This window comes from Danaus plexippus, chromosome 2, assembly GCF_018135715.1.
Source record: "Danaus plexippus chromosome 2, MEX_DaPlex, whole genome shotgun sequence".
Classification (NCBI taxonomy): domain Eukaryota; kingdom Metazoa; phylum Arthropoda; class Insecta; order Lepidoptera; family Nymphalidae; genus Danaus; species Danaus plexippus.
In genome coordinates this window covers 8,805,288-8,832,676 of record NC_083537.1, presented here as the reverse complement: position 1 = coordinate 8,832,676, position 27,389 = coordinate 8,805,288, and the positions used below count along the sequence as shown (strand labels likewise).

The 27,389-nt window shown below is 32.4% G+C and overlaps 2 protein-coding genes across 2 annotated transcripts in view; one reads left to right on the top strand and one right to left on the bottom strand.

The window, feature by feature from the left end:
- Positions 1–13,648, bottom strand: part of LOC116779540 (zinc finger protein ush) — a 99,521-nt gene extending 85,873 nt beyond the window's left edge. The window contains exon 1 of the mRNA XM_032673890.2: positions 13,464–13,648. Within this exon, the coding sequence (XP_032529781.2) occupies positions 13,464–13,503 (40 nt within the window). The 5' untranslated portion in view covers positions 13,504–13,648. The remainder of the gene's footprint in view (positions 1–13,463) is intronic.
- Positions 13,649–22,310: 8,662 nt separating this feature from the next.
- LOC116779768 (Krueppel-like factor 9) lies at positions 22,311–23,771 on the top strand. Its single transcript, XM_032674193.2, has 2 exons — positions 22,311–22,450; positions 22,710–23,771. The coding sequence occupies exons 1-2, from the start codon at positions 22,382–22,384 to the stop codon at positions 23,625–23,627; spliced, it is 987 nt and encodes a 328-aa protein (XP_032530084.2). The 5' UTR covers positions 22,311–22,381; the 3' UTR covers positions 23,628–23,771.
- The last annotated feature ends 3,618 nt before the right edge of the window (positions 23,772–27,389 follow it).

Sequence of the window (27,389 nt, the reverse complement as noted above, 5' to 3'; positions counted from 1 at the left end):
GAACTACATACGGTTGGTTCCTTATGACGCAACAAATACTGAACAGATTTTTATATGACTACATTAATTTTACTCAGACATCGGATTAAGACATGGGCTACAATTTTTAACAATTGTATAGTGTATGACATGACATGTCAAGACTATAGATGTCGCTACTTGTTGGTCACAATATCTACAGTTTTATGAGACGAAACCTCTTAGCATTCAATGGATTCACCGTGCGGGCGCCGGGTCCATCGCGTTGCAGGGAGAAGAGCTTCAACGGTGCCTGGAACTTGCGAATCAGGTGTAGGTTTAAGGAGTCCCTATATAACGCGCGTTAAACGCTCACCTCCACCGTCCACGCTCCTCTCCCTACCTAACAAAATTTGAAAAGAACCTATTAGGGCTGCCTTCAAAGTACGTTCCAAGAATGAATTGATTTGACTTCTGGACAGGCCCAAGTCTTTTAGTAGGTTGTAGAGAGATTTCGCCGTTATACCTCTCTATAGGTACATGTCTTTCTGAATTCAATTCTGAAGCTCACGCGAAAGAGGTCGCGGGCAAAACTAGTACCATGGTATTATTCCCAATTAAGTTATTTCATGTCTCACAAGATGCAGGATCGTCTTAAGTCGAGTTCTTACGTTCTTTCATAGACATTAACAGCATTCAACGGTTTAAATAATATGTAATACATCATTATATAATATAGATTTCAAAGTATTTATATTAAGGCATGGTTTTGGTCATTTGTATATGTATTTTTTATGTATAAACCGTAGTAAACAAGAAGATTCCATGGGAATGTTGGTCGCCATCTGAACACGGTGCTATACACTAACAGTTAGAAGCATTAGTACAAAGTGTATATTACACACGTGTAATTAAACTGAAATAGATTGTATCTTATCTCCCCGTCGAACCATTAACGGGGCAACACAAAAAACACACACAAACACACATTATGAAACACGGAAAAAAACATTACGTAGATCTAGCTTCACACTACACACGGCTTCATACGAATGTTGATAGATAATAATTATAATGAATAATGTTTATTATTTATCAGACCAGTCACCAATTTATTTTAATTTTATTCAATTATATTATTGCTAATTTTCGTAAATGCAGTTCAGCTGTTGGCGGAAACCAATGAGACAATTCAGTGTGGAACGTTACTGAAAGGAAAGCTCTTGTGATATTAAAACACATACGTTGAATGATTCGGTGTGTGTTTGTATGCTACCGTAGATGTTCATATGTTTGTGTGTGTCCGTGTGTCAGTTCCCATTATCTCCTCATCTAAAACGCTCCACTATCGCACCATCTTAGTCACCGTGCCCATACACGGTCTGTCAAAACAAATGACTGTCCCTACACAATACCCATACAAAAAACGACATACGCCAGAACCACAGACGAAATGATAACTTATTACTAATAGAATAACGTTTGAAATAGATCGGCTCCGATATCTTAGATGAATCAATTGAAGTGTCAAAATCATAACCGCGAAACTGATCTCAAGCTATCGGCAATTAGAGGGTAGAATCGAATGTTCCGATTGTACCTGTGCTGTGGGCGATGTATCGAACAATCGAGTTTAGTGCGAGAAAATAAACGAATTCGATTGTATCGATTCACGAGAATCGAGAGTTGTTAAACTTGTTAACAATTGACGCCTGTTCTGTAGTTTATGTTCAAGATGAAATGGATCGCGAGGCCGTAGGTCGACGTGTGTCACTCCGGAGGATTCGGAGCTTTGGCTAATGAAATATAAAGTTGAATTTTATTTGGCGTGAAGCAACAATGCGCTCAGCGAGATGGGACAAGTGATTAGGTTACGTACATCGTACCTTAGACAGGGGTTAGTACTGCATTAAATCAAAAGTGTACTTTAATAAAGTTGGATGTACATCGTGGAGGCTGTACGGAGTGATTTCAGTTTAGATAATGGCGAGGGCGCAATGTATTGTATGTTCATTAATACTTGATTTATTTATTGCAATGCTATAATTAAGTTTTGTTAGTTTCTATAGTATAATGAAGCATAGTTTGTTTGTTTTTGTTATACGAAGGTACCCGTCACGACACCTGCGTTCCCGTGTGGTCACTTGGATAAACATATCATGTGTTCCGAGATTTCTCAATAACTTTCGGGTGGTCTTATAAGACTTCTGTGTACATTTCATATTATTACTGTTTTTAATACGTTTATAAATCATTCTTATGTTCGGAAATTCAATATTACGATAAAGATTTCTTGCGATGATCTGAATGAATGATCCTCTTTGTGATATTTGAAATATTTACATATTTTTTTACTCAGACATGTTTTATATTATCTATAATAGTGTTGATATTATTTTACAATATCAAAGTTCTGTTTACATAAGAAGCAACAACTTATAACACACCTGACCTGACTGCTCAGAACATCAAATAAAAAAAACCCATGTACATATATTTTATACGTTTATTAAAATGAGGTAATTTAAAAAAGTATATAATGGTCTCGTAATCTTCTTAAGTTAATAGAATAAGACAAAAAATTTAAACAAAAAAAATAAAAAATTAAATTAAACAGGAGTATCAGAACAAAAAATCTATTCAGCAGCTCAAGTGGCAGTTGGTAATCGAAACATTAGCCGGTCGACCTTTCCCCATTGTTACGCTGCTGCCGCGATTATAAAAACAAATAACTCTAATTACTTTAGAAGCGCAATTAACCACAATCTCATAGACAAATTGATTGTACAGTCACCCACACGAGTTGCACTAACAAGCGTCCGTTACATACAACACTAACAATACATTTTATCTACACCTTACATATAATTTTCTGTATTTTTGTTTGTTATTACTAACGACATCTATTTCAAGCAAAAATAAAAATTAACACAGACTAAGTCGCATGCAATGGCTAGTTTAAATAATCGTATGAAAAGTAAGCAGCAATCGCTTGTGCACGGGCCTGTACTATTCCTCAAGACGTATAGGCGTAGTTATTTTTTCTATTAGGGCCCCATTGTTTAATCACAGCTCTCTAACTGTTGAGATTATATCACAACCTATCGGCTGGGGTTACGGCACGTTGAGGAATCTCATCTAAATTAAATTAAATACATTTAACTGTATTAAGAAACACATTAGTTGTAAGTAGTTTATTTATTGCTCAAATTAATATATGTACATACTTTAATTTCCGCTCGTGTGTACAATGCATTATTTGGTACACTTTTGACGTTCACGATACGTGAACCTGATTCGTGATTACTGGGAAATAGAATGCAAAAAGAGAAATTAATTAAAACAGAGGTATTTTTTGCCAATTATTTTGTTTTGTCAGAGGTATTTTTTAAACTTTCCTGTAATATTTCTGGAGCTATTTATCTATATTATTATATTATTTTCGAAATTAATATGACCAACATTCATTTAAATGAAACTAATATTATTCGGATATACTACGCGTGCTTTATTTTTGTAAAAAACTACATACTCCCGACGTTTCGGTTACTTTTCAGCAACCGTGATCACGGGCAGACGGGATGTGAATGTTTTTACAAAAATAAATCACGCGTAGTATATCCGAATAATATTAGTTTCATTTAAATGAATAAAACTCGCGAAAGTATTAGATCTCATTAACATTACCGGCGATTCTTAATATAAAGTAAGCCATTTGTCTATACGGTGACAGAACCTAATTGGACCTGCCTGTCCTTATAACCTTTTTAAAGCCAAGTTATACTCTCTAACATCTACCGTGGTTAAGCATATTCTGTATTTACACAGGAGATATAATTAATTGAGGATCATAACGTTCCTGTTTTTTCGCTATTATTATTACATTAATAAAGAGAGGGCACTGCATTCATGACTTGTAGTCGTCAATTAATCTCGTGTAACACTATTTAAGGTATATTTTCTACAGATATAACTCTGTTAAATTGCACAAAAAGTTTGTACAGTAGATGAATAAACAACATTAACAACACAAATAATATTACCATAAATAAAACAGACCAAACATCTATTTATCAATAGCATTTTAAAACAGAGATTCATTAGTGACTATCTTATCGTTTTAAAAGGAGTCCATTAGGTACGTATCTCGTATTATCGCTCTGTTATCACCAAGAGATGAGAGACGCGATCCGTGTGACGGCTAAATAGAACTTCATTTATTAAAAATATATTTATATTGAACGACCACAATTATATACGGTTTTGGTGAGCGCCATCTAGCGACTATTAAATAGCAATAATTTCTTCAAAAAAAACGAATTCATTGAAATATTATCGACAGCTGTCAAAATTTTTGAGAAATCCGGAATATAAGTTAGGTGTTAATATCAATTTATATAATATTATAAGGTAAAAGTTATTCAAAATTAATATACGTATCATTGATTGAATCTTCTATTACGAATGTATGTTATCACTGGCGACATCTCGTGGAGAGATAATTGATTTAATTTTACTGATATTGATATTAACTTAAAACTATAAGTAGCATTTTCGAAAACTTTAATTTTATACTTAACAATTAATCTCCGCTTTTATTTAGTAGCCAATGAATAAAAAATAAATAATATAGAGAGATATTAAAATGATGCAAGAATAACGGACTAAAAACCTGGTTACGGACATCGGTTAAAATAAAAAAAAATATGAGTTGACCAAATATAAAATAACAAAATTTGTAAAATAACATTCAAAGGGATTATTCATATCACAACAGAACTATCACACAGTCAAGTAATAGTTAAAATCTTTTTGATAGTTCTGTTAACGGTCGATAAAAACCTCTAACGAATTTCAATATGTCGCCGATGATAACCCTTGAACCGAGATAGCTCTGCACCTAATAATCAGATAGATGGGATGACCAACATCTGGAATAAATTATAATACATTAAAAATAAAACACGCGCGCTTAAAGTTAGAAAAATATATAAAAATGTCGCTCACTGGAATGACGTGACTCATTTTCAGTTAAGCAATCAACAAAGATCAAAAAAATATATTTTACGTTTGTTACTTTAATAATTATTTTTTTAATTTAACAATAATTTTGAGTAATTTTTGTTAGGAAATTATATAGTTTAAAGCTATCAGATTAACACATTCGTTACGTGCGTTATCTCGTTCCGAGACAAAGGACACTGTAACCTGCAGCTTTATCAATAGTTTAGTTAAATTACATAGTAATGACGGTTTATGTTAGAGCAACGTTTTATTCAGTAGCGAGGTTTGAGGAAACCGCGAGTTATAATAAAATCAATTGATTGTCATTAAAGTCCTTCAGAAATAATCCCTTTTCACCTGTTCACTTTTTGAAACGTATGGCCAGTCATGTAAAGCCAGGAGATCGCCTGAACAGTTCGCGTGCAAGAATGACAAAGGAATATACAAATTCACCTTTGTATTTTCAACATATAAAGAATGTATGAATTTTAAATAACAATGATATGTAAATGAAACGAAGGGATCATGGCATCATAATTATTTTACCAAAAAAATATCGAACATAGCTCGAGCGATTCAGTTAAATATAAATAAAAAAATTTCCCACGATAAACAGTACATAACACTCGTGACAAGATTTAATACATCCAGATCTATATATATATATCTATATATATATATATATATATATATAGTACCAAAGTTATTTTCTAACATTCAAACTCCAGCGTAATTCGAGTCGACCGTTCACAAAGCAGATGTGTGCTTATCGTATGCGATAGCATTGCGGATGCTGTGCGATATGTGGACGCGATAACGATATTACACTCATTATATATAGGTTTTTTAATTCACAACTAACCGAAGACAGAGAAAGATGATGATTATACAACAGGAGAGACAGAGATGGGTGGAGCGTGATGGAAGCATGTTATCAAATTTATCGATAAATATGTTATGTTGGGATGATTTCAGTTATTCGAGCATATTTGGTAATCATTCGGTAATTTTGTTTAAGATAATAATTCTTATCGTCCCAACTGTGATTTTTATACAACTAAGAGTTATAAGGTATCGTTTTTTTACGTACATGTTTTTTTTTTATCGATTCAATCGTACGCATCATCTGATTTACATCGATAATTATGTAATGCACTTAACAATCGTGTATTTATCAAAGCAGCAAGCAATAGCCGATAGAAATCGTCAGTTACACAAATAATTACACATATGATTACGATACAATTACAAGCAACATTATTACAAAAAAATGTCTTTAACGTATTGTTACGTATGACGTGATAAGATAATTTCGAAAAACTTAAAATTTTTCTTTGATAATTAGGTAAAAAATAATAAAAAGCGTGATACGTATGTAACACATAAGAATTAATTTACTCTTAAAATTTTATATACAATGATATCTTTTTGAAATCAAATCAAATTGACATTGAAATACAAAGATAGTAGCTCTATTTCTTCTAATCCTGTCTTCAAACAATCTTCTAAACTACGTTTTGTAGATGTCTGTATCTTTAAATATAAGAGAAAATACGAACAAACATGCAATAGACGGATAGAATAACAGTATTATATTATGAATGAAAATAATATTTACTAACATAAATGTATTATTGCCATCGTGCCGGAGAGTGTTAAGAATGAACACGTTGTAATGTGTGTTTCGTTTGAGAGCTACATAAATCCAGCCTCGCGTGATATGATCGAGCCGTGCTTCAATACGACTTAATAAATAACATTATCTTAACAAACATCAAGATATTCTAATTGGGATTGCATGATCTTTGTCTCTGGTACTGTATTCAATTTTAATTGACCATCCGCTATCCGTTGTGACTCCGTTGGCGAGATGTTTTACGTCGCCTGTAGTGACATCTAGTGGCAGTTTACAGGAACCATAAAGGAATAGCAGTCTAAGCATATTATTAAGTAATTGTAACTTAACTTTACCATCAAGATACGTGTGTTATGGAAAAATTGAATTTAATCCCCCATTTTCACTGATTTTTCATTATTTAAATTTGTCACACATGGCACATAAAATTAATATAAGTCATTTGTAATTTAAGTAATGACGAACAGATGTACAGCATATTCAAAAACAGATAGGTGCGTTCGTAACAGAAGTTTTCCCACATAACAATGATTCATCCGACGTCGCAAACCCCCGCGTCTGATATTTTTGAGCGTTAGCTGAAGGTAATCTGGCAAAAAGATAAGCTTCCTTATCTAAATAGATATCTTGGACCATCGATCACGTGCGCTATCAGAAAATACCTCCCGGCGATTTTGGGAGTGGATACTGATCAAATTACTGCTTGTAGCGCGTTATGACTGTACAGCCGCAGGTGATGATGGACACTTCCTTCTAATGGCTGATGTTAGTACAAATGTTGCGACCTTTAGCTTTGTATATGAGATTAAAATAAAAAAAGAGCATATTTCCAATTAACGAACAATTTTTCGTAATCGATTTTCTCTTTTTTTAAAGACTAATCTTTAATTAGTGCTGTAACTGTCTAATGTGTATTAATTTCATTTTTTTTAATTCTTTGAAAAAGGAATTAACACATTCTGCCTTCAAATCGCAACAAATTAGAATTATTTACTTGTTATTCAACACAAATATTGTATCTGGGACACGTTTTTGACGGATATGTCTTTAAGTCATTGTTTTTAAATTTCACTCACGATCAGTAACATTGATATAGTTTGATAAATATACGATTATTCGGAGTCAATACACATTTATATTAACTTTTTTGGCGTTATTAAACACGAGTATAGTGACATTTTGCAATGTATATTTTATTATTATCTAAAGACTTATCCGGAGATCGTTATCACTTGGATATATCCGAGCGATTTTAATCCGATGATAACTCTTATCAAATCGCTAATCTTTATCTAGACGATCGCTTATTTCACTGACTATATGGAACTGGGTTAATCGAAAATGAACTCCATATACACGATGAATAGGTTTCATAATTGGTTACATTAATTTGTGTTTATAGTTATGTTGCTTGCTGTATGGCTTAAGGATTTGTTGGCCGTGACGTCTGTAAATTCTGATTATGATAATTGTAGAACTTTTTATATAACAAATTAAAATAAACCCGCTGTCTTATATTTCATCATATATATAAGAATATTTTTCAGAACTAACTTTCAGTAGTGGTTTAATTTTCAGTAGTCGCTTGAAAATTGTTGAACACATCCCTAACATACTTAGATTCTTTTATAATGACAAAAATCTTACAATGAACTGTCTTCCATGTGCACACCAAACCAGTACATGCATAGCATTATTTAAACAAAAATATAATATATATATATATTATATATTTTTGTTTAAATTTACATCCTTTCAAACCAACAATTGATTTCTGTCCTATCAAAACTATTTTGAAATAAATTTCTCATCTGTCTGAAACAGCAGTGACTGAATAAAAAAAAATCACTGAAACCTTATTAGCTTAAATGACAAAATCGCTGCATATATTATTATTTAACTACAAAACAAACAAAAAAACTGCTTTAGAGATGTATCGTCTTAGCATTCAATGGATTCACCGTGCGGGTGCCGGGTCTATCGCGTTGCGGGAGAGGAGCTTCAACGCTGCCTGGAACTTGCGACAGGTGTAGGTTTAAGATGGCCTAATAAGCCTAAAAGTAATCTCCAAAACAAGAATATCGTACATATCATGTTTGATATAACTAAAAGGTATACTTTATATTAATTCATATGTAAACTGAACGCATTGCATGAACATTAAAGTATTACTGACATGTTACACTACAAACGATTGTTTTATTTATATTCTAAGTTATATGAGTAATCACTAAATGGGTGAGGAAGACGAGTAATACACGAAACTGTCGAATGGAAAGACCTCATTTGTTCTTCTTATTTCTTGTTATATATAAACTCATCAAAAACTTTGCATCACTTTAACCACATTAATTGTTTTATAAAGTGCTGTTAATTTATATCTCCGACCGTTTTGTAATCAATTTATAGAATTAAATAAGAATTTTCAGTCAACAATATATAATAAAATTGTATTCTGATATGGCGAGTTCAGCTCTCGTCGAAGTACATGTACTTTAAAAACTACAATCCTTTAAAAAAATCAAATCATCACGTGTAGTATTTTAAACATTGTATACAGGTCTATCCTTTACAAGGTTGGGACATCATAAAAATAAAAGATTCTAAGACAAATACCCATAATAGCAAGCTAGCAGTGACGTAAAGACTGTAAGTCTATCATATTATCGATAGTATCAACCCTTAACCACTATAACAATAGTATTTTAACAAAGCAAAGGTCAATTTTAACCCTCCCCGGTTCCCATGGACCTTGTCACTTTTGATTTTTGACTTCAATAACGGCTCACTCTCACCCTCAGATTTTATCTATTAAAAGGCCTATAACTGTAAAATATCTTCGATATTAAATGAGTAAATTGAGGGAAGAAAAGAGTTTTTTTCTTCAAGCAATAATATCGGTATCGATAAATCTTTGCCCGCACTAGTCGACCCACGGATGTGACGAAATACAAGCTGGTAGGCTTAAGTTTTATGAATAATTTTATGGTTACCGAAGGTTCATGATTTAATTTAATATTTTCTTTAAAGTACATATAACAGAGCTGTCATAAAAATAATTGGGTCATGTCGTTTATATTCCGCTTATTTTATAAATATTCTTATAAAATGGACGTCCAAAAGTAAATATACTTCCTAAAGACGATTTTTTTTATTGAACACCAAAGGACTTTATCTAAAAATATATACATTTTACACGGATAACATTAAATGTAATTAATTTTTATGTGTTAATTCTCGTATTCAAGAATATTTAGGACAGATTTTTTTTTAACGGCAATTATATGAATCTATATATCAATAACATTAACATAAATTAAAACTGAGAGCTCGTAAAATCTTATCGATATTATCTTTGTTCTTAAAATTATTGCAAAATATTATCATTATCATATAACGTTATCAAGTATTTCTTAACACAGAGACAAATATTGTAATTAAGTAACGCGAACACATCGATTATCTTATTATATATATTTAACTAGTTTGTGATCGTGACATCGTCTGTGACAATTTCAACGTTGAAAATGTATAGCTGACCGGGCGAGCTCCACTCCGCCGTAGAGGCAGAGGATAAGGAGATTTTGGATATTATCAAGTAATTTTTTTCTTTTTCGATCGAACGATGTGTAAGGTATCATATCTCCATCTCCTGGTTCGCAGCTACCTCCACACGAATTATGAGCCAAATCCACAGAGCCGATCTTGAGTTATAGATAGTGTAATTAACACGATTTTCTATATATATATATAGATAAAAATAAGAATGATATACAACTACACTATAAAATAGAAAGACGTAACCTATGAGTGCTTTCAGCGAGAACAGAGAACCTTTTTACATAAACCAATGGACAATAATTAACTATTAAAGGCGTGTAGTATGTATGGGTTACATATTTCGTCGCACAATAGCACAGCCGTCACATGTTTGTCTGCGTGTGCGCACAATACTTCCCTTTCATGTGCCCGCCGACACAGAAACGATTAATGTTGTTTATCCGTCCCATACACATTGTGCCATCCTTACATTCAACATGAACCATCTTCAGACGCGAATAAATATCACCATAAAAGGTACGGAGTGTTATAATTCAAAATATACGGAATCAAAGCGACGCTTACAGAAGCATAAATGCCGTCAATTAATGTACATATTAAAAACAAGCGGATTGATGATTCAATGTTGGCGTGCGATGGGAACACTGTTATCTCTCCATTACGCTCAAGTGTAAACCACTCAGATGTATCTCTACAGAATAAAATCTGTTACACACGGAGCGATTACATCATTTTATAGTTTTCTTAAAGTCCTGGGTACAGATTTATTGGAACTCATGGCTATTAGGTTTGAGGTGATGAGTGGTGTGGTACTATTTCGACATAATTAAAAACGAAGAATTTGATATCATTAAGAAAATCCATATCAAAAATATAATTTAAAAATACATATATATGAAAAACAAAAAATATAATGTTAGATTAGGGTGTAATACAAAATAAGTAATTTAAAAACTGGTTACAAAATATATCCAATACATTATAGTATTAAAGTCTTTTAAGCTCACCGCATCTTAAATATGAAACTTAACCAATAATATTATCCAATGACGTGTGTATGAAAACAAACTTATTAATTTAACATATAACAAGTCACTACATTAATCACATTTCTATAAAAATATATAGAATATTTCGATAAGTCCGTTCTCGTTGCATCATTGTACGTTTGTTGACAGGTTTCTATTCTGATAATAATTAATTATACATTGTGATACGATTGTGATAACTACGCTTAAATCTTAATGCCAAAGACAAAAATTTACCGAATTTTTGACTTTTTAAAATGTTGCTTCTGGCAAAATCAAGTAGAACACGTTATTTAGATCCATAAGGCCATCCGCAATAATATTAGGACTTCATTAATTTAAAAGTAAAATAGAATGACTGAGAAATATAGTCTGTCGATTATTTTAAATTTATTTAATTATCACCGGCTGCTTTATCTTGACGTTTCCTTAATATCTGAACTTAGTTTTCATCGTTCTGTTATATCTCGCATATACATTGTACATGTCAACGTTATATAAAATCTATCAGAAACATACTATTTTAATACGATCGATAGCTCGTGGTCGTTTCCACAGTATAATTAAAGCTATCATTGACATTGATAAACAAACAATCAAAGAATACATTAATAAAGATAAGAGTGTAATGAACTCAAACGTACTTTGAAATACAAACAAAAAAAAATCTATATTATAAACCACTGTCACCTTGACGTTTGAAATATTTATTAAATGGCTGTCACCTTGACGTTTCACTGACGACCGTATTCTATATTGTCTATGAACTGACTATAAACATACGTACACATCCCTATTTGAGACCTTTCAAAGACCTTTCTTAAATGTCATATCTTAACATTAATAGAATAATATTTAGGTTAACTTTTGATGTATTGTAGAATTTTCTTTCTTTGAAATTAAATTCTCCTGAATTGATACGTTATGATGTTGTATATTTACAGAATATATTTGATTTGATGTGATTCCGAGGTATAACCGACGGTATTTATCTCGTATATTTTCACCTAGTATCCCATTTGTAACACAAACATATTATGGTCATGTTATCTACACCCTTCATTAGGATGTCGGATTTAAAAAAAAAGTAACTAAACAGCTAGCCAGCTCTTGATAACTTAATTTTTAAATATCGCCGTGAAAGAGATACAAACGTATTTTTAAAATATTTTATATACATTTATTAATACTAAAAGTTTATGTTATCTGTTGTATTAATGGGATATTATGATAAAAATATTATATTCTGTATTCATCGACAAAGATAATGAACATGTTAAAAATAATAATTTAAAAGTAGACTAATATCAGTCAGCTGTTCATGATTGAAAAAAAATATATTACTACATTACCCATAAATTCTATTAGATATATATATACAAACTACAAAAACCTGTATTTTAAGCCTATATTCGTTTAATCATGGAGGTATAACTGTGAAATAATTATTATATTATCTCGATTAAATCGCTTCCATCTATTTTGTAGACTGTGGCTAAGTAATATTTGGTGTGAGACTGGAGAGAGAAAACAGGCATAGGTTAAGTGAAACAAAACTTTTGATTGTCTAACTTGACAGCATTGATAAGATCCGTATATGATGGCAGAATATTCTATTAAATTCTAGAAATTTTCCGAATCTGATTCTGTTCGTAACCAATCTATGAAAAAATATTAAAATACACATGTGGACGTGAGTCCTTAGCGAGATATTAGATAATAATATATACTTCTAATTAGATGATTCAGTAAGAAAGTCGACAGTTTCTTATCATAATATAAAAATTAATATAGATATATCAGATTAACTTACATATGTGTTGGATTATAAAATCACTAATATATTTTGTCTTACTCTAGTAATTATTCGGTATGCTATGTCAAGGTAAAGGGAACCACGTTACTCCTAACATGTTCAACTTCAATGAAACTATTTTTAGAGTAAAAAGTCATACAAAAGTTTTCACAAGTTTACATAAAAAGGTGGGATAGGTTTTTCTCAAAATATAAAATCGAGGAATGCCCATACGTCGCTGCGTTCATTATTTTTATATTGAATATACATATATTAAATATTAATTGTATAGAAAATTAATAATTTCGTGTTACATTAAAAACATTTTTATGGTAAAAAAATACACAGATTAATAGAGGAGAAAAATATGAATCAATATAGGATTGATAAAAAAAGTTTTAGTCGTTAATAAAGTGTGCACTTGATGCGGACTTGCGACGTGTTAAATGTAAGTAAACACGAGTTATATCAATGAACTCACGTTTCAAGGGTTTGGGGTTGCTCTGTTTCCTTCGCGACATGACCTATGGAGAGGCGGTCTCCTCCACCAGGGCTGTCATGACACACACAGCACACACACGAGAGGAAAGGCAAACTTGTCACAGAGGACGGACACGACCGACGACCAGCGCTCGCGAGACCTCACTGCCGACTGGCGCCTGGAGGCGGAACTCCTCCACACGAAGCCAGCTGAGGGCTGGTTCGAGCACCGCCCACTTTTCTTTCCTCTCTCCGACCCCCAAACCCCGGGCCCCTCGTAGCGCGTAGAGGCGTAGCGGCGTAGTTTTTGTTTTTAAGAAAATTAATTTATTTTTAAATTACATGTCAGGAAAATACATACTAACTATTGATAAAAATATTAGCAAGAAATGCTATGTTAGTTTTTAAGGAGAAAATTTAATTAATATTAAAAAAGCTGTACAAAGTAGTTTTTCCTAACCCTTATTATTTTAACTATTGTCTTGTTACGACCCGATCTCACAGTTAAGTTGCATGTGTTTAATTTAATTATTCCTCGTGATCTCAATTTGTTACTTAAACTTTATCTTTAGTTTAAAGCTTACTGACGGAAAGAATATTTTTAAAGTAATTTATCATCAAAAAATAAATATTTAAAAAAAATATTTAAAAATAATATTCACTATTATTATGAAATAAAAAAAAATTAATAATAATTCTACTTTATTACGTATTTGCTCAACTATCTTTTGTATGTTATTATCTTGTTTTTAAATATATATATATTTGTTTCTTTTTTTATACTGAACAGAATCTAATAAGTTCACCTAATTATCAGCTCCAGTTTTTTGAAAAATGTTAACTGAACTTATAATAACAACTAGTTCAAAGTTTTAACATAACTTTGAATTTAGAACGATTCGTGCATATTTTTTAACCCCTTACTTGGTCAAAATACTTCTTAAAATCAATAATAATTTTTCAAAATAACAACAATTGCGATACTTTTACTATTTACGAAACTTCAAAGGAACCTCTAAGGTTACACTTGCTATATAAATTACTTATTTTTCATAAGTACTAATTATAATTATTATACATTGCAATTATAAACCTATTATGTAACAATGAAAATATACATGTGGTTTAAAAATTATACGTAATCTTTATTGCGAAAGAAATATACACGTAAATTGTTTTACAAATAAATAAAATTTTTCTAGGAAAATTATTCTTACAATAACAATAACTTAATTTAATATGAAAATAATTTGTTACGTATGGAGTTATAATTAAAAGCCCTCCGATGACTGACTGACTCCTCGTGTCTCTGGCAAGATTTTTCAAAATAAATCTCTCACAATGGGACTCAAGATTGCATTTCTAGATTGTTCTATACCAGACCCGAGGACACATCACGCGAATATCAAAATCAACGTGATTTACGATCAGCAGAAGAAGGCGGCGCATTGATGAAAAATATTATGACCGGATCAATGTTTCCAAATTCCAATGATACGTAACAAAATTCTTGAGATGACCGTACAAAGAGGTTCTATTAGAGATCTGGAGGGTATAAAAAACTGTCTATTTTTAGTTTAAGCCATTAACAATGTTCAATAGAGGACGATTTGACAAGTCTATCTTGTTTGTGGTATCAATAATGTTTATTAAAATAAATGAATAACACAAAAGAAAAGTAAAAATAATAAAAAAAATACAGTCTGTGCTTCCTTTGTTTAATATAATTAGTTTAAGGAAATAGATTGAATCCTAGACAATATAGTGATGTACCTTTGTCCCCGATCGATTCGTGATATAAATGTACCGGTTTTTATGAATTTTTCACCTCACTAAAGGCTGAATAAAGAAATTCTTTGTCAAATAAAGATGGTAGCAGTAGACAAGCTTTAAATGTCAAGAGAGAATAGGTACATGATACGTGCAAATAATGGTTGAAAACAAATAGCAATGATTATTTAGTTCGTAGTAAATTAATATTATAAGCATTTCTAATGCTATTTGTATGTTTAGTCATATCACTTATCAATATTAACTTAAAAACTCAGCTAATTAAGACATTTTACCTAAAAATATGGAACGATATAAATCAGAGATGACTTCTTCACACCAGGAGTAATAAAAAATATTAACCACAATAACCTCTACTAGGTTCTATTTTCAAATACCTATCTGATTCGATTCTTGTCCTGTGAAATATTTTTTTTAATTTTGCTCTCATAAAATCCTTCTTAGATGTAGAAACATGTCATATTACGTATCTCTAATAATGTCTTAATAACGTATTAGTAATTATTTCATTCGACAAACTCTCCAAACTCTTTTATGTTTTCACCACACGGCAAGTAGGTTTCACCTACTTAAGATTATAGTTCGTCCAGCGATTAAAAACGTTGACATTGGCAGAATATTCGTCGATTCCAGTGCAAATGAAGGCATAGCATAAAAAATATAACGTATTAGAAATCTCGATCACATTATCAGTTAAGGATATCATAACTTCACAAAGGTTAGAATTAAATTCCAATTAAACATCTATTACGCGTATCCTTATCATAACATTTATTTTATGATATTGGAGATGATATCACAAAGATTTTCATCAGACGCGTGACTGACGAAAATAATAAAATATATAATATATACATTTAATAAGTTTTGAAGATATTTCAGAACAAACACAACCTCCCAACAAACATACACCGTAGACATCACTGCAACAAAGAGCTGATAGTTCATATGATTACTGTAAACTTATAAAAATGTCTTGAATGATGAATAATAGGAATTATTGAAAGAATTTTCCTTTTACCACTTGTGGTGTAGATTATCTGTGCATTTAATTCACATGACGTTGGTCTATCTATATTTGTAAATGACTCCCATAAAAAAAATTGGTCTAGATTTCAAATTTAAAATATTTTATGTGTAAAATTGGTATTATTTTCCTTTACTGATGTCATTTTTAACATTTTTTTATATTAAACATATGTATAACACAACATGGCACATCTATAGTTTTTTCTGATAACATGAATGTCTAAATATTATCTTTAATCTGTTCAACATTACGTATTTTAATTGATAATTTCACAGAAGTGATAAAATCGTTTAATAAAAGACAAACGAACGTTCAAAAAATTATTGTCATTTGTGATATCTCCTGAACATAGTTTTATTTTATTTTTTAATACGAGTAAAAGCGCCTTTTTAATATTTTAACTTCAATGGCTATTTCAATACAATGTATTTGTGTTTAATTTGTTCACTAACTTTAAACTTTTCTTCTCTTTTTTGATGTTAACAAACCATTAGTCTGTTCTCGACTTTACATTAAACTTAATAATTCCTATATTTTATGATATCGCATCAAGTATTCAATGAAATTAGTCATTTTTTACATGTCTGTACATGACCTTTTCTGTCAAATTCACAGCACATGTTTTCATTTGTAAAATTGATTTTATAAACTGAATAAATGCGAAGCCTTTATTAATTCACTAGTTTTTACCCGTGACTTCGTTCGCATTGGATAGTTTTTTTGTATAGCAGTATGAAAAAACCTGAGCTGTACTTTTTTGCACGTATGTTTGAATTGTGATGAGACGGGATGAGGCCATACTAAATGTGATTGTCATAGGTTAGGTTAATACATTTTAAGAAGAAGATAGGTTACTGCAATACATTTTTATATACGATGTTTTTTTATATTTTGATATTAGTATGGATGAAAAGTAGCCAAGGTTATCTATATTATTATCCTTTAATTTCCTATGTATTGCCTATCAATAAAAAAATACATTGTTTAGTTGTTATATTCCATAAAAAACATTCGTGGAAGCGTAACCTCAAGACAAACAGGGTTACTTTCGCATTCATAATATTAGTATGGTAGGAGGGATATTGGCGAATAAAATAAGTAGGCAGGTACGAATCGAACGCGAGTGAAGCCAGAGGCAAAAGTATTAACGAAAATGAAGAATTTTCAAGCAAACATTAATCTCCTCTATCAACCATTCTACGCCTTCTACCCTGTTTGTTCGCTATAAAAAGTAGCCTATGTTCTTTCGTTCCTAATAAAGTGTCTAAATAGAAAGTTTCACTTTTATATCTTCAAAAATGACGATTTTCCATACGAACAGTCATCCCCTCTTTTTACCCATTCTCCCCCATTTTTGCGATAAAAAGTTATGCTAAGCCAATGTTGTTCCTTAGGGTCTATTCTATCTCTGTATCAAATTTCATCAAAATCGGTTCGTTGGTTTAGGCGTGAAAGCGTAATAGACAGACAGAGTTATTTTCGCATTTATAATATTAGTATGGATTATTTTCATTTTGTACTTTATGACATTGCACGCCTGACGCCGGTAAGGTATTAAAAAAAATATCATGTTTTTTAATTAATTACCATCAAAGGACAATTGAGAAAAAATTACGAAATCAAACCTCTTTGTTCAAATAAGATTGTTATGAAAATATATTAAATAAATCGTTTTCTCGTGGATATTATTCCGCGAGGGAGACACAGAGAACACTACCTCCTTCCTCATGTTCACATCAAAGTTTTTGAATAACTCGCTTGACCTCTGTTTCCTTCCACTTATTATTAGCATGTCTTGAAGACGAGAGAGGTTAGGCTTTTACTGACATAGTGTATGTGACTACAGCTTTACACAGACGCCCGCCTTCTCAGTTCTGTATCCTCAAAACTCAGATCGTCACTCGCTCGCCTACATACGGAGCGTTAATAGTATTAAATGCGCAACTGCACTTACGAATAATATTATTTATAATTTTTTTGAAGACGAAATTTTTCTTATAAAAATATTTTTCATTGACTTTTCATTGAACCCGACAAAGATGATTATTCGTAAGTTTGTAAATTCCATTGTGCGTAAACGCTCCTACGTAATGTGTGATTCATTCATTGGATAGTCAAAAATAATAATTAGTTTAAAACAACATAACGTTTTTACCTACTGACAGTCGTATAAGGTACTTTACCCTGCAGTCCACTCACCGCTCGGTTACTCACACTGCTGTATACATACTTACTTAATTATATATAAGGAACGATATGTTATGATACATTATATAAAAATAATAAGAATTCTGAATAAAAAAGTTAGTAAAATTAAATATATAATTAATATTATACATGTTTATTTTTACGTTGCTATTTAAAACTGCTGTTAGTAGAAAAAATATCATAAGCAAAGACAGACCGTTATTACCTGAATAGTTGTTATATTACTTACGAAAAATAAACTTTAAGCTCAACATATAGTATATGAAATACAACTTAAATGATTGAATAATGTACTAAAGAATTGTTTTAAATATTTTACTTTAGAAAAAATTTCCTTAACAATGTGCATTTTCATATCCTCTGCCCGTGATCACGGTTGCTTTTAAGTAACCGAAACAATGAGATTATGTAGTTTAAAATAATGAAAAACGAAAAATATTTGTTTTATATAAAATGTTCATTGTCAAACACACAAAAAAGGATATAAATGATTAAATTAAATTACTAATTACTTTTTTATTATTTTAATAAACTGACAAAAAAAAACTGGTAAGTCTCCAAGAAACTTGTATAGGACTATTATAATAATAATCATTTGCATAAGCAATTCGTTTAAAAACATGACTTCAACTGGTCATATCTCATTATTTTGGTTATCCTCGTAAAACAATATAAACGTAAGTGATATACAAAAAGTACATAGTATTATATAAATAACTTGATGTCAATGAGATTAAAAATATATTTATGTAAATAAAATGACAAAGGTCTGCAGTTGTGAGTCACCACGTCGAAACTATTGGTTATTTTTCAATTCAATATTTTAAGTTGTTTTTCTCTAAATTATTATTGACCTCAAATTAATGAGATTTATAAGATTAACTCTCATTTATTTATTGTTTAAGATACTTCGATTTTTAGAAGCACAACCTATTCAGTTACGTGTAATTTCTCGTACCAAACATTGTTTACTTATAAATCAACACGTGATTAGCTAATAAACATTTTTAAAGAGATAATTTTTTTCATTATTCTTTATTTTATTTATTTCTTAAACTGATGCTGAAGCCGTGAACCTTTAGATCCTTATTAAAGTATTTTTTTATACACTAAATATATACACTTATTTTAACAAATTCAAAATTTATTTGTTAACGGAAAATTGTGACAAAAATATTATTGATATATTTGTATCTGTATTTTAGGTAAAACGTTTATTGGTAAAATTAACGTAATTTGGTTAGAGCATCAAAAATATTAATTCAAATAATTTACATAACTCTTTTAACCTTGACATAACATAATTATTTTGACAAACATAAAACCGTTATAAAGGCATTTAAAGTATTTAATTTTTTGTCTCATTGTGAGCCTATTATCGAAATCATTACCAATGTATGGATATATTTTAAGACCTGTGAACACCTTTTGCGATCCATTCATCATAAACCTTATTTATTCTTCTCCAAATCACACTAATGCTTCCCCAGTCTTCTTGTAACCTTTTTTGCTACTTTCTCACTTTTCAAAATACCTCAATTTAATAAAACAAACGTCACTCACATTTACCTTTAGATAGAATTTTCATTTACTTGAATTGGTGTTCGTATTTACATCCAAACAAGAAGAGACGAGCTTAAATTTTCAACATAAATACAAATGTATTAAAACGATTTGTTTGGTTGCATTAAAGAATAACTAACAAAAATAAGTTTCAAGACGATCTTTTAACTGCAGTAGCTCCATCTATGTTGGATTAAAATAGTTAAAGATACTACAATAGTGAATTGAAAGGTTTATTTAAAAATCTCAGACTTATTTCTTAACAGCTCCATCTACACAAATATATTTGTTACTGTTCATCTTAATAGGTTGGTCTGAATATCTATATAGCTGTTTTCATGAAGACCTACTAGATGGAGCCTGACACAATTTTATTTACATATAATTTCGTTGACGGTTATAACTATTAGAAATTAAAAAAATTGTATATTTTCTCAAGTCGTTTCAGATTCCATAACATAGCTTTCTATTTTCTGGAAAATTAACAGTACTAATACTATTTTATTGTACAAAAAGCTTTTACAATTTACGAGTAAGTACAACAACCAATAGATGGCGCTACTTACCGTAATTGGCAGCTTAGGGGCGTTCATGCTTTCGTCTTTCTTGCGTTATCCTAAATATTTGTTATTTACGAGAAAGTTATATTTCATGAAGACTAAAAAATATTTCTGTTATATTATGGTTCTTATTGTTAACGTGGAAGAGATTCATGCTATAAAGCAAGCTGTAAATGTAATCACTATTATATATTTAAAATAATACGTTGTAACTGCTGGCGCCGGTTGTCAAGTCTTAGCGAGTAACCTTTTATTTTGAAAGAACATTTCTATTTTAATAGACAGTCATTGGACATGCTTCAGCTTTCAATCTGAACGCTGTGATGTAGATATTGGATCATTATGTATCACTTCGATGATTCATCTCAACACGTCACTAACAGTCATGATTCCGCACATATATGTACATAGGTAATGGTTGATAGGTGTGACCCAAGTTATAATCTTAATGCTTACAAAACGAATAAAATGAGAGAAACACAGATTTTTTAATGAAACATTTTATTTATATATAAATATACAAGCAGCGAAACCATTAGCAAAAACACTTCCTTACAATGAAAATATGCATTGCTTATACCGCTAAAAATAAGACAACAAAAGTTCTTTGGTCACAAGACAATTTAATGCAGATAGTAAAAACATGTATTCAAATATGAATTACCAAACAAACCGTTCTGTATGTATGTTTATTGTTCCCTCTCACCTGAGGCCCGCTGTCCGCTGAGCTCGTGACTGGCGCCAGGCCCGGTCACTCGGCCGAGGAGTGATCGACTTTTACGTCGGCGAAGTACGAACCGGCCTTGCAGCAACACCGGCTGCGGGCTGTGAATCACTTACGAAATACGCGCCTTTTAACTTCATTATGCACATTTCTAGGTCGAGTTTTGTTAGAATTTGTCAATTTGAACGTTAAAATAACATTTCTTAATAGATTATTTATAACATGCAATTGTTTGACCTTAAAATTTGAATCCGTCATTATTAAATAGACACAATCACATTTATCTGCTTAGAAATATTTGCTCGGGTATTTATCATCGAGCTCCAGAAGTCTCGATAAGATAAAACGTGGGAAAAATGTTATGCGTTCTATAAAACATTGGAGGAATTATAATTAACTGTAATTATTCATATAATACTTTATGTTATACTTAACGATGTGAGAATATACGAAAGATGCTGAAGTCGGGCATTCAATGTTAATTACACAGAGCACCGCATCTGATTAAATCACTCGCGATAACGACCTGTTTACTATCAACACTAATATTTACGTACATACTGATAGTGTGTTGTTGTTGTACCCCCGTACTCTGTGTCGTTCTGTTATGCATGTGGTCGTTGACACTCGAATATGCTGGTGCAGCATGAGGCGTGCAGTGTGCAGTGTGAAGCGAGCAGAGAACAGTGTCGCGGCGACCTTGCTACGTCAGCCGGGGGCGCGCCGGTGACGTCACGCGGCGCCCTCGCCCCCGGCCCGCGGCCCGTCACTCGGTGAGCACGTGAAGAGCACGCGCGAGCACGCGGCCCGTGCGTGATCAGCTCGGGCCGGTTGGTCCGCGGAGGCGAGCCGCCGCCTCTCATTGGCCGCGCTCCGCCCGCGCCCTGCACCCGTCGGCGCCTCGTACCTCGAACGCTCGCGGAGCGGTTTATTCGTCCGACACTCGCCTCACGAAAGAGACGGCTCTCAAGTGAGGACGGGAAACGGAACTTTTGTGAATTACAAAAGAAACTTTGACAATATTGAATGAGAAAATAATCAGAATGTCTACCGTGTTGGATGTTTGCGGACCCCTCTCCCCACCCTCAACGCCGCCGTTGATGGATGTTAAAGTGAGTGTGCCATTGTTTACGATGAAAACTTTTTGTTTTTTTTTTAAATAATTGTGTTCAATATAAATTTATTTTTATTTTGTTTTTTATAAATTAAAAATTACATTATAAAATAATTTCATTTCATTTTCCTCGAACATTACTGTACCTTGTGTAATGGAAAGTGTAAGAGGAGTGTCTCCGGTGTTCACGCAGAGCGCGCGTGTTCTGAACGGTGCGTAGTAAACGGTCGCTAATGTTTATCTTTATTTGTCTACAGGTGGAATTACCTTTGAAGAAAGCGGCCGTGAAGCGCGCCCGCGAGTCTACCCCGCCCGGGGGACTCGTCACGCCTCAACCCTCGGATTCTGAAGGTGAAGATGAATTCGCCAAGAGATCCCGCTGTGAGCTGGCGAGGCTTCTCCTCACGACTCCTCCCCCGGAGCCCTGCTGTCGACCCTCCGTCATAATGCGAGCTCACAAAGACGGCACATGTAGCCCCGAGCCGCTGCGGCTGCCGCCTCCCTCCAATATGAACATCCTGAAGACGCTCAAGTTCAAAATGAATCGCGGCCACAGCTACTCCCAGGCTAGATACATCGCCAACCAAGTACAGAGTCCACCCTCGGCGCCCGCCAGTCCTCCCGCTAAGGTCGAGGAGGCGCGGGTTCCGTCACCACACCCAGAGACCCCCAAACCTGAGGAGCGTGTTCCCCCTCCTCCTACAGTGTCCACTCCGGGCTGGGTTCCCCTCGCCCCTCGCCCTGCCCCAGCTATGCTCGTCCCGGGCGCCCTCTTGCCCACGACCGCCTTATGGCTGGTGGCTCCAGCGCCCGCGGCAAGGAGACGTCTCTACGAGTGTTCGTATCCAGGCTGCGGGAAGAACTACTTCAAATCGTCACATCTGAAGGCTCACGCGAGAACTCACACCGGAGAGAGACCATTCAAATGCGGATGGTCGGGCTGCGAGAGGCGATTCTCGCGTTCGGACGAGCTGTCGCGACATAAGCGGACTCACACCGGGGAGAAGAAATTCGGATGCCGAGTGTGTAACCGCCGCTTCATGCGTTCAGACCACCTCGCCAAACACGTCAAGAGACACGCCAAGGAGCGGGCGCCCGCACCGGTCGTGAGACTGCTGCCCTCACCAGCCTCTCCGCCCTCCCCGCCCGCAGCGCTCATGACAGTCGCCCAGTGAGCGACACGACTGTTCACCAGATCTCATGATCTTTAACTAGCTTTAGAAATGAATTAAGACTGTCCTATCGACTACTTACGTTATGTTAAGCCTTAAGTCTATGTTATTGTCTAGTTGTAAGTAAAATATAAATCATTGATTCGATCTCGTAGTTTCCTTCACTCCACCGCACTCCGCGACACTCACTGAATGTAAAGTTTGGTAAATTGAATACGAACCGACGTCCGGCGAGCGACTGCCGCTGCGACCCTCCTCACACCGACCACAGATAACGCTTATCGACACCAAAAATTCGACAAGTATATACCGTTACTTTTATTGAGGACGTAAAGAATTTTTTTAGTAAATACCAAAAGAAAAAAACTTCAAAACAGTATAAAGAAATAAACTCGATCTTATCAAGTAATCGTCAATGCCGTTAACAAGTCTATGCTCTGCGTTACATTTTTAATAGTATTACAAAATAAAATAAAATACAAAAAAATATAATCAAATTATACATATGTTTGAAAAAAATAATACAAGAATGACAACACACAGGAACAAGTAAAAGGACAGATATACATAAATGTAATAAAATTATTATATTACACACGAGATCACATCTAAAAAAAATGTATTCAGCATAGAAACAATATTTTGCCACAGTCTAACAAGATTGGTATGAATCATTGTCACAACCGTAGGCCGTGTCGGGCGAGTGAGAGATACACTGTGATCACGTGTATACAGATAAAACATACTACATCTTTATTCAACTTTAATGTTCACATATTCCTAGTTCTGTACTGTTATGAATAATTAAAGCCGTGAGTTGGAAAAAATATATTACTAAAAAGTTTTCAAAGAGTAATAATTAGGAAACGAATTGGAACACTGTCATATTTCTATGAAAATTATAAATAAAACGAGGTCTTATATTCGATTTCGATAACTGGAAGGCCCTATAGATAAAATCAGATTTTTTCCTTGTTCATGTGATAAAATAAATTGGCTCTAAAGATATGCTCTTGCACCGTTTGTTATAGAGATTTAAAAAATATCCAATATAAGTAGAACTGAGGTTAACGTTAATATAAATTATATAGATTATTCTATTTTGTTTCGATAAGAGCACATCTCTCTGGATTTGTCATGTTAGAGTTTTTTTAATTCCGTTTCAAAGAATTACTATTTTATTTTTGTTATATATCACATATATTTACTTTATCTAGAAGCGTTTAATGTATCTGCACGTAGATGAGAGAGTACTTATTTCTTATAGAGCGTCGGCTCCTATAAGTCAACGATATTTGGTCTTCAAAATTTGTGCTTCAATTCCAAAAAAGATATGGACTAACTTAGTTCTAGTTTAAATAACCGAATAGGATATGAACTTTTACTAGCAATGAACAGTGTGTGCACCAGCTACGTCTTCGTTTCTATTCACCATCAGGTGGAATGAGAGGTCAACTGTCCGCTTAGTAATGATAAAAAAACAGTTGCCAACAAACGATATCAAACATATAAAACCTTTTTACCAAACTTTAAAATTATTCTAAATTTAAATTCTTGGTAGGCACTTTTATAATTTACTTTTAAAATAAAAAAAAAAGAATAAAAGAGACAGTTTTATGGAAACATGTTTGTTAATTTTATTATAACTTAAACAAATATTATGTATTGTATTATGATAATTACGTATAGGCACGACACGGCCATACATTGATCACGAAGGGGGGGCGTGATCTGACGTCACAATGAAAGTTACAGATAATGTAAAAATAAAATCTAAACTGTCACAGAAAAATCCGGTTTTAAATATAATGCCGATAATAAATCAGATATCAAATGTGTACAATAAAAATAAATACCTACTAATATTATTTATAAGCTAACCAGTTTTTATGTGCTCTTCGTTAATTATGACTATTACGGAGGTGATAACTGCTACAATAAGAAATTTAAATTCTGTTAGGGATGGTGAGTTACGTTTTAACTTATTACACCCTGAGATCTTTAAACATATATCCTAGACAGTTTAAATTTAAAACAGCTGATAACTTACTTCTAGAATATGTAGAGCTCAAATTTGTCACAAAATCGGATTATTTGTATTTTGATTGGAATCACAGTCTATAGGACTTGATCATTGATCAAGCATTGAGTTTATAACGGCCATTAATAACTATCAAATCACATATCTCTTCTTAGATATGTCCAACATCTATTTTTAAATGTCATAACATTAATGATGCCACCTTAAATTTTAACTCTAAATGTCGGGAACATGTTTTTATTACAGAAAAATATCTAATTCATTAGCAAAGCCGCAAATTCTGTAACAATTTTAACAAAGCAAGTTTAACTGTTGATACATATACAATTTATTTTTAAATACAAAAATTATGATATTATAGCCTACTATTTTTTATATTTTTTTTACACAATATCTCAGATTATGCAAATTGTTTTATGTTATGTGATTTCTTTCAATTGACAACAATCATTATAACAATAATCATAGCTGCTTTAATACGAATAGCTCACGATATGTTCCGGATTTATCTCAAATTTTTCACACTGAACCTGTTCTAAATAACTATATAATATGTTTTATAAACACACAAACATATTTCATATTTATTTAACATATCAGTATACATCAAAACAACTTAATTCGTGACTTGTATGAAGCTTACACATATATAGGATGTCCCAAAATTAACGCAATCTTGCGTGAATTTTGGGACACCCTATATATTCTATCAGAGGACTAAAATCTCAATCCTTGCTTACAAAGTTCATGTTACGACTTTTTCATTTATTATAATATAACGAGTTGTAATAATTTATTATGACATTCTACAACTACTATCCAACAGGATATCAACGATTTTCGAACTATTGTGACGAGAAGAGAGGGAATCGTCGGAGACAATTGAGTTGTCTCCTTAATGTGTCTTGAATTAGAGATTGGGGAAGATGGTTCACGTGTAAAACATATTATTTTAACAGCCACAATAAAAAAAAAGACTTTTGCAGGTCAATGGTCTACCGGCTCATGTTGATCCAGCCTGCAATCACATATGAAAAAGTACACGAAACTTGAGGTGGATTGTCAAGGTCGATCTAAGAACAAACCCTTAGCATTTAATAAAAGACTAGTTACTGAACATCCCTCTAATATTAGTAACTGAAACATTATTATATTAAGACATTTTATAGATCTATAAAACAAAAGCGGTAAAAAGGTAAAGAAACTTAATAAAAATCTTTTAATAAAATATAACAATATAAAAGATGAAGCCGTTATGTTTACTGTTTATGAAAATATACACATGGAGAATGGTATTATAAAATTTCTTTTATTTAAAAGCTCTATAAACTAATAAATATGATCATGTGTTTGTAATTTGGCAAGGGTAAACAAAATGGCGGTTTGACACAAGTATTGTGTGTTGCAAATATCAATACAAATTATACATTTAATTAATTGTTATCGTTTGTTTTTTACGCAGGAACAATATATACTATAATCATGTACGTACTGACACTGAATAATGGTGGTGAATACTAATGATGCAATATTTTTTATTATGATAATTATGTATATGTATAAGTAATTAGACTCATTTAAAAACAGGATACGTGCTGGCCAGTTCGAAAAGAGTTTGTATATATTTTATTAAAAAAAAGTATTTACTACTTCATATTAAATCTTTATAAATAGCTACATATGTAGTAAGTAGGAGAAGAAAATAAAATAGGTTTCATAAACCT